Source organism: Lycium barbarum, chromosome 4 (assembly GCF_019175385.1).
Source record: "Lycium barbarum isolate Lr01 chromosome 4, ASM1917538v2, whole genome shotgun sequence".
Classification (NCBI taxonomy): Eukaryota; Viridiplantae; Streptophyta; class Magnoliopsida; order Solanales; family Solanaceae; genus Lycium; species Lycium barbarum.
The window spans coordinates 21,954,962-21,964,480 of NC_083340.1; the positions used below are offsets into that span (position 1 = coordinate 21,954,962).

General features: G+C 33.7%; 1 protein-coding gene and 1 long non-coding RNA gene across 2 annotated transcripts; one reads left to right on the plus strand and one right to left on the minus strand.

Annotated features, from left to right (window-relative positions):
* The first annotated feature begins 528 nt into the window (after positions 1 to 528).
* On the plus strand, positions 529 to 5,682 carry LOC132637272 (uncharacterized). Its single transcript, XM_060354384.1, has 3 exons — positions 529 to 924; positions 1,556 to 2,353; positions 5,409 to 5,682. Exons 1-3 carry the CDS (start codon positions 529 to 531, stop codon positions 5,589 to 5,591), a joined length of 1,377 nt encoding a protein of 458 aa, XP_060210367.1. The 3' UTR covers positions 5,592 to 5,682.
* On the minus strand, positions 2,512 to 4,363 carry LOC132638278 (uncharacterized). The gene is made up of 2 exons (XR_009581655.1): positions 3,903 to 4,363; positions 2,512 to 2,885 (listed from the first exon to the last, which is right to left on the minus strand). It is a non-coding gene; the product is annotated as an uncharacterized LOC132638278 (long non-coding RNA).
* Positions 5,683 to 9,519: the final 3,837 nt, after the last annotated feature.

A 9,519-nucleotide genomic window follows, 5' to 3' on the forward strand; every position in this document is an offset into this window, starting at 1 on the left:
GTTTTGTGTAATATTGAAAATCACATATTAATACCACTTGAAGTTAAATATTATAAATTATATTAATACTTTTTCTTATTTACAAAATATACAATTTTAATTACTTCATATACCAGATTGTGGTTTAATGTGTAGTGCGTTGATTTTAGGCTTTTAAGAAGGAAAGAATCTGCATTTAAGAATTTTGACTTTATTGGAAGATACGATCAGTTTTTACACTTATCAAAAAATTATTCTCTCTCATCCAATCAGTTGTTCACATTTATCAAAAAGGTTTTTTTTGTCTCTCTCTTTCTCTCACCAACTCCCTCTCAAACTCCCTCTCTTCCATTTTAGACTGTTTTTTAAAAAAACTTAAAAATATCAAAATTCCATTTTGTTTTCTAGTAAATATCGATTTCAACTTTTAGATGTAAAATTATACACTATTTTCGTTATTGTTTTGATGTTATCAAATCTTCTACAACTCACATTGTTTTTATTTTGCTTATCCGAATTTCTTGTTTGAATTTCTGGTAAAAGATTCGAATGGGTACTCCAACACCTAAAATCAATCGGCTTTTTGCTTCTTCTAGCCCTAAGATTGGTCCGAATCCATCTTTTGATTTGCATGCATTCACTCAATCTCCTGTTAAGAAAGATGGAAAACAACATATTGTTACCCCCAAGGTTGTTCAACAAAATATGGTTACACGAAGCAAAGGCAAACGGAAGGGGAAAGAAATTTCGCTTGGAATGTCAAACGAAATCGGTTCTAATTCAGACTTTGAAGATGAAGTTGCTTCTCCTTCTTCTAAGAAAAAGAAGGTTGACAGTGGTAAAACATCCAATCCGAAGAAAGAAAATGAGTTTCATAATGTTTTACAAAAAGATGTTAAAAATGGTCAAACATCAAAGAGAAACCGTGCAAAACCGAAATTGAAGGTAAAAAGCAAGTATTTATTACTTTAATTGTTGTTTATGTTCAAATTAACTGGTATGAATTTTGGATAGAAAATGGTATGTATCATGTTTATATTTTGGGTTTATTTTTGGTGTATAAATGTTGTATATTTATGTATTTTTATTGTATATAAACATGAGCCATATATGGTAGATATAATTTTGTTATTTTTTTTTGAGTTGATTGTTCATCTGCTGTTAATACATACACTTTTTATACACCAAATATACATTCACTGTTATAAGCTTATAATACATATACTGTACTAAGCCTAAAATACATATACTGTAATTGTTGTTTGTGGGCAAAGTAATTGGTATGAATTGTGTTTAGCAAATGGTATGTTTCATTTTTAAACTTGGTTTTTTATTATTTGTGTATCAATGTTGTATAATTTTGGTATTTTTGTTGTATATATACTTAAGCCATATATAACAAACATAATTTTAATATATTTTCAGTATGTGTTCTCTTGTGGTAATACATATTATTGTCATACACTTTTAAAATACATTCACTGTTGTGTTCTATACATTTAAGACCTTTTCAGTGTATCAGATTTTCTCTTAGTTTTGATTTTGTTTAGTAATTTGTTATTTATTATATATTTAGGTAAAGAAGGTTCAAACCAGATTTTGTACTTACACCAACATCAAAGCTATTGAGCATATAAAGTTGCGATTAAAGTCTAAGAAGCAATTGCAGATGTTTAGGGAGACCCCATTTGGTCATTTTCTTGATTTACCAAATATCAAGGTTCACCCACAACTCATTCGCAGCTTGATGTATGCGGAGACTGATAATGATAGAGATGATATGTTTATCATCAAGTTGAATGGAGAAGAGCTCTTTTTTGGCATAAGAGAGTTTGCCATTATTAGTGGTTTGAAATGCGGCATGCCGAGTGAATTTGTTTCGGACCATAATTCACCAAATAGGTTAATGGATAGTTACTTTCCCAATCAACAAAGGGTACTCAAGAGTGAGTTGATAAGCTTTTATGAAGGAAGCATTTGTGTGGGTGATGATGATCTGTTAAAAATGTCCATTTTGTATTTTATTAGCACATTCCTATTCTCAACTGAGCCTTCCAAATCTTATGTATCTAGGTTGGACTTTGACTTAGTTGAGAGTGGTGAATATAGGAACTATCCGTGTGGAAATGATTGTTTTTACGAAACACTTGCTTCTGTTAGTCACCAATTGAGTGGTGATCCATCGTATTATAGGGTTAGGGGCTTTCCACTTGCTTTGCAGGTTTGGTTTTATGAATGTTGCTCGAAGGTTGATCCTTTTGTTGCTACTCGTATTCGAAACTACATTCCTCGTATTCTTAATTGGCAAACATCCCAAGATATATTGTACTTTGACTATCTGAAGAGGGGGATGTTCAAAACTTATGGGAATCAGGTAAACAAGAACACTTTCTGTCACGACCCAGCCCCGTGGGCCGCGACTGGCACCCTACTTGGGTACCCAGACCAATTCGCATATTCACTTATCAAACCCAAACTTATTTCAAAATTTCATAAAAGTCGTTTCAAACATAATTTATATCAAAATCTGTCTTAAGCGGTCGCGTGCATCAAAATATCATATCAAATCAGAAAAGAGCGGCGGAATATCCATCGCCGGTCATAAGTACAAACATAAGCATAAGGGCCGTTTAGGGCCATCATAACAAACAGACCGCATTAAGACCAAATGTCAAAACCAAACGAACACATATAGGACCCTCGCCCCACATACATGACTACAGGCCTCTACGAATCCAAAACAAAGACATATGGCGAGACAGGGCCCCGCCGTACCCAAATAGTCAAATGTACAAAATATATACATAGCAAAAGATGTATGTACCAAAAGTGGACTCCGGATCAAAGGGAGTACTCCAAAATGGCTGAACGTAAGGCCTACAACGGTGGATCACCGGCGTCTGTACCTGCGGGCATGAAACGCAGCCCCTGAAGAAAGGGGGTCAGTACGAAATATGTACTGAGTATGTAAAGCACGGAGTACAGAAATATAGGCCACAACTGAAAGCAAATAAGATACAAAAAAGGAGTCTGAACGGAGTATCAAAATCTTATATCAAAATCATATGTATATATATAATGTAGACAAAATCATGCAACGCTCAAGAACGTGGTCACCACTCCGACGTTGGTGCCACACACAGCATAACACCAGAAGGTTCAAATCTCCGTACATCCCCGAACACACACATGTGAGCGTATCGCGTCACCAGCCATATCACAGCATAACTCCAAACGGAACCCGACCCTATGGCGAGGCCTCGGGGAACCGTAACACAGCATACGGCCGAATCATCATAGGGCGCACGAATCATAACCGGCCCGGGAACCGGTGAACGAAGTCATAGTAAGGCACGAGCGGAGTCGTGAGCAAACAATGCAATTTGTATATCAAAATAGCCTTTCAAAATTTGATGATTTCATAAGCACTTCATTAACCAAAGTAGTCGGAAAATTAGCTAGTACAAAAGTTCATTTCACAAAATGTTTCCCAAAATGGTACGTATGGCTCAAAACATAGCTTAGCATATCATAGTGATCAAAACATATTTCATAGAGGAAAGTCTCAAAATCGAAGCTTCTATATCAAGCTTATCCAAAAAGAGAGCCTAACAGGACAAATAAGGCATCTCGGGGTTAGCGGGCCCACCTCGGGTCAAGTCGAGGTGGCAAACATAATTTATGGACATTTAGGGTCTATGGGACCATACATAAAGATTCCGAAGTAGCCCGATCACATTTACATAGGTTTCGGACGCTTACTTGCCTTCTAGCCAAAATAGGGTCATTAGGCTTCAATTGAATTGAATGAATAGTAGCCATTCTATAGATCGGATTTTGAGGAGCAGAATTGCTCCCGGGGTTCCGATATCAACCTAACATACTAAGACATGCCAAAAGAAGAAGTGGGGAGCTTTACATACCTTATAGACGTCTTATGCTCACCCCAAACTCAAATCCCGTTTCGTCCAGAATCTGCAAATGGTCAAAGTTACCAATTAGAGGTTCTAAGGCTTAAGAATACTCTTAACTTCATTTTTGTCTACCGAAATTTCGGCAGCATTTCCCCTATATATCTAACACCCCCGAGACTTAGCTCGGCTCAATAAACATCAACAACAACAACCCAAACATCACAAACAACATAAACCACAACTAAAGCACTCTAACTTCAATATTCTTCCTTTCTATATAAGTTGACAATTTTCATTCAAACTTCACAATACCAAACTAATGTCCACATTATTGTATTCATTCACTCATTCAAGATTATTCAAACACATCCCAATCATGTTCCAAACAATATACACAAATTCAAGAAGTTCGTCACTTTCCATATTTCATCCGAAACGTCAACAATTCCAACGAACATACTAACTCGTATTGTCTCATTCCGAATTCATTAACAACAACCATAAGTCACATTTAAAGTCTTAACGTCATAATTATACAAGGATATACACAAGTATACCAAAATCATATACTTTCCCATAATAATCCGCAACCATTTTCAAATGTCAATTCGATTCGTTAAACATTCATTTACGTCATAAGTGTCACAACGACGCAACAAACAACTAAACGAATCAAATTCACGTTGCCTTACACACCTTATGGCTCACGGCTACCACATCAAACACACATACACACACGGCTTCATACACACATCAAAACTACGAATTTCTCGTCTATTCTCAATCCTTAACATATTCATACCAATTCCATAACATTTAAGGGGCAAAATTCTTACCTTTTCTTGAAAATCCGACTTGTCGCAAACGTGATTCTTGCGCCAAATAAATTGTATCACGTCGGAGAGCGTCTTGTGCTTGTTACAACTACAAGAAGGACACGATTTTTAGGACTAAAACAAAGGCTAGGAATTTTTTTGTTCTTTCTCTTCTAGGTTCGGCCGAGAGGTTTTTTGAGGTGCTTTCTTATTTTTTTTTTGTTTTGATTGATTTTCTTGAAAATTCCAAAGGGGTTATGGATATATATCATGATCAAGGGTCATGTGATAATCACATGACCACTTAAAATGGATCTTGGGCCAAGCCTTGGCCGGCTACCCTTTGACACTTGGGCTCAAATTTTGTTCCAATTTTTCTTGGCCCAATTCGTTAAAATCTCGTTTTGTAATTCCCGAAACTAATTTCCGAAACTCCAATTCTCACCCTCGGCCTTTTCCGATGTCTTTGCACCAATAGTTTCGTAACAAACATAAGCATATCAACAAAAATCCAAGTTTTGTCTTATAACGTACAAGTCGTACTTATTTTCACGATTTCAAATTATGCGGAAACACGGGACATAACACTTTCAACATCATGCATTCATTTTTCATTCACTTTTAATACGGGTTAAATTCTGTTTGTTTTATTAGACTTGCTAACCTGTATGAACACACGTGTAATTTTTTGTTTTGTTAGGTGGTTTTTTCCAACATCACACCAGCAAACGATGAATTGCCACTTCTCACTGAGTTACCAGATCTGCCACGACCACGTACTACTACAAGTGATACACCATTTGTACATGGTTCTTTATTTGAGGCATTGAAGAATGAGGTTGTAAATGTAGGTATCGAATTCACTATTTTTAATCTTTTTTAAAAGGTATGGAATGATTATGAGTTGGTTAACACATATATGGCTCATAAATTCTACTTTTTATAGGTTCGTGAAGATTTGAAACTATTTCAGAAGAAGGAATGTTGGATATTAATGGATTATAGATTTCATTATTATTTTTTCTATTGAAATAAACAAATGATAATAAGTTTATTGTTTAATGCTTATTTCAGGTAGAGGATGATTTTAAACAGTTGAAGCAACACTTGGATAAATCAATATTGGACATACTCACAGAGATCAAGTCCTTACATGGCAGGCAGACGGAAAATAATGAATATGAGATTTTTTTATTTTTTTTTAGAAAAAATGAAACTTTGATGGATTACCTCTATATTATTAATTCAATTTTAAATTAATAAAGCATTCATTAATATATAGGGTACTGGAGGTGTGAAGGTTGTAGCTGGAAAAAGAATTTATAGTGGTGACCAGAATGACAAGTATAATGACATACAAGCTGAGGTTGATGAACAAGCGGCTAAGGGTGCGGTTGGTGGGCTTGATGGAAGTGTGCCAATATCTGGTCAAGCTGCAATATATTATTTGAAGACCCATAGTAAGCTTTTAATTTCTGGTAAATTATATTTATGTCCATATTTCACATCCTTAAATAGATATATCATAGATGGTTCAAAATGTGTATTTAATTTTTTTCAGTTAACATTTTTAAAACTTATATATCTTTCATATTTTTGTATGAAACGTGTAGCTGGTGTGCATGCTGGGATTGGTGAATCATGTGATAATGATCAGGATGATGTAGAAGCATTGAAGAGTCTACATGAACAAGAAGAATTGAAGATTCAAGGTCATTCTTTTGCTTGATAGAATTAGAATCTGTCATACGTACATCTCAAAAATCATATATGAAAACTGTATGTAAAGTGTATTAACATAGCTTCTAAATTACTTTGTATGTATGTTTGGTCTAAATAGAGTTTTAGCTGAATCTTTCGAGTGTAGTCCATTTGGTGTTAGTTATATTATTAGGTATCATATTTATCACCCATAAATCCATTCAGAAAACTGTATAAAAATTGTTACAAAAGAAGTATTTAAATGTCAATTCAGCATTTAACTTCTGGACATAACTACTTATGCAAAATGTAGTTGGTGTGCAAGATGGATTTGATGGAGCTGGTGATAATTGTCTATTTCATCAACAAGCCTCAATGATTCATTCCGAAGATGTTCCTAATTTAGGTAAGGACTTCACTTTTCATTGAAATGTATTTGTTTGACAGAGTGTTTTATGCAATAGCTTTCCATTTACTTTCATGTATATATCTGATAGTATATGTGTTAGTACTACCTGATAGCTTTCATGTACATTCATGCTTGAATCGTGAATTGTCGAATCATGAATTATGTGCATGATGGAGATGTTAAATTGTATAGATGCTAACACTGTTAGTTTCATACTGTTTTATAGATTTATGAAATATATTGTATTAAATTTTCTGAAATTTGAATTTTGCAGATGCTTCTTTAGCTGATGTGGTTGTTGGAATTGATAAAATGGGTAGTTTGTGCAATTCTGTCTCCAAAACCCCTACTCTTGATGACATTGAATTGCCTGCATATAGCGAGACCCAGATTGTTGCGATTGAAAATAGTTATTATTCTAACAATGACACTCCTGAACAACAGCCAAGACTCAGAAAGACTGGAAAATACAAATCATCTCCGTATGTTGGTTTTAGTTCAGCTGGCAGCAGCGCGGGTAAATCACCTATATATTTCAACACAAAACATCCTTTTGCAAATTACAATGGATTCGAAGTTGATGATGCACTGCTCAATGAATTTACATCTTGGGTATATGATAAAGTCTCTAAACGGAAGAACAAGTATGTATAAAATATTTTATTTATTTAACTAATTTTCTTGCAAACATTTATGGCTTTTTGCATTCCAGAATTTCAGCATACACTTTAAAGGACAACAAGATTGGTAATCCTTATGATTTGGGAGTTAAGAAAGTAGACAAAATGGAGTGGTTCTACAATGTCATTCAAACTGGGAAAGCGTGGGAAGACTCGGTATGTTGTCTCCAGACTTTTTGTTGGAATGTTGTTTGGAGATATCCATATGTGTATGAAATGTGCATATCCGTATGCATATTATAAAAACTGATATATGACTGTTAAACTGAATACTTAATAACAGAATTTTTTTACCATTTTACTTATATTTTCATTGACATTCTTTTTTCCGCATGTTGATGTCATTATGTATTACTTGAGGAAAAAAGCAAAGTATGGTCCAAATAACCCAGTGAGATAGACAACAACAGATTGTTTTTTCATAAAGTGGGTTGAGGCTATCCACAAGCAGTACAAGGAATACAAAAATGATAAGCGTTTTATTACTGCTGAGCATAATGTGGCAAAAATTATTCGTGGGTTTAAATTGATTGCAAATATTGCTTGGGATACAGTTGATAATGTGCTCATCCCAGTCAATATAAGCGAAGAATACCATTGGGTGTTGGTTGTTTTATGTATTAAAAGAAGGTGTTTCTATGTATATGATTCATTCCCGGGTGGGGCTATGCATACTAATTCAATTCGAGAAGTTGTTGAAAGGCTGGCCACCATGATACCTCTTTTTTTCAATTGCACTGGATTTTATGGGAAAAGGAATGACATAAACTGGATAACTGAACCAGCATATGTTGGGAAGAGCTTTGATGATCCTTTTGAATATGTATTTGTGGATCATTTGCCAGAACAACATCCGGAGTCTAAGTATGTATCTCTACTTTATATATTATTTTTAACATATTATAATGGTGTTCATACATATTAAATATTAACCATTTTTTTTATGTTTGTGATTATTTACAGTGATTGTGGGTTATACAAATGTGCATTTGCTGAATTTATCAGCCAAGGTGTATTTGAAATTTCAGAAGAAGATTTTGATGTCGCGCTTCATCGTCGGAGGTATGGCGCCCTGTTGTGGGATTATGCAAGAAAAAAGCAGGCTGATGGAGCTATTAGTGAGAGTGAAGTAACTGGAAATGTTACCAGCAGATTGGGTGGTCCAAAAATTTGCAAGGAATTAGTACCTGAAAGGGATAAATTGCCGAGACTGAAACGAAAAGTTTAGAATTCTTAGAATTAATGACTAGTTATTAGTTTGTTGGTTTAAGAAAGATGATTTTTGTTGATGTTGGCCTAAGTAGTTGACTGATTTTGTTGGTTAATTTAGTTTGATTAATATGATGCTTTTATTATTCTTACACCTTATGTCATTAGTTATTAATATGTTTACCAATGTAGTTATGTTAATACAGTTCATAATTTGAAATCAATGTTCGACCATATTTGTTTTCTAATACACAAAATATACACATGTTTTCACATGAAGTATATAAACTTATTAAATTCAATGATCATACAATAATGATACACTAAAATATATGATTTCCATACATAATGTTTCATACATTATTTATACAATAATGTATACATTAATAATACAATTTATATACGGTAATTTATAATGTATGGTGCTTACATTGTTTAAACATTGTTGATACACTATCAAGAATTTTGATCATGCACTAACATAACACTTTAATGATACCATTTACATACGGTCATTTATAATGTATGGTGCATTCATTATTTACACATTATTGATACATTAACAAGAATTGTGATCATTCACTAACATAACTCTTCCTTTTTATATGAAACACGTTATGTGATACATTATCCATACAATATTGATACTATAGATATATATATATATGTTGCATACATTATTTATACTGTATTGATACACTAAAAAGATATGTAATTTTTTGTGTTTCATACGTTACTTATACAATAATGATACACTAAAATATACGATTTCCATACATAATGTTTCATACATTAATTATACAATAATGTAT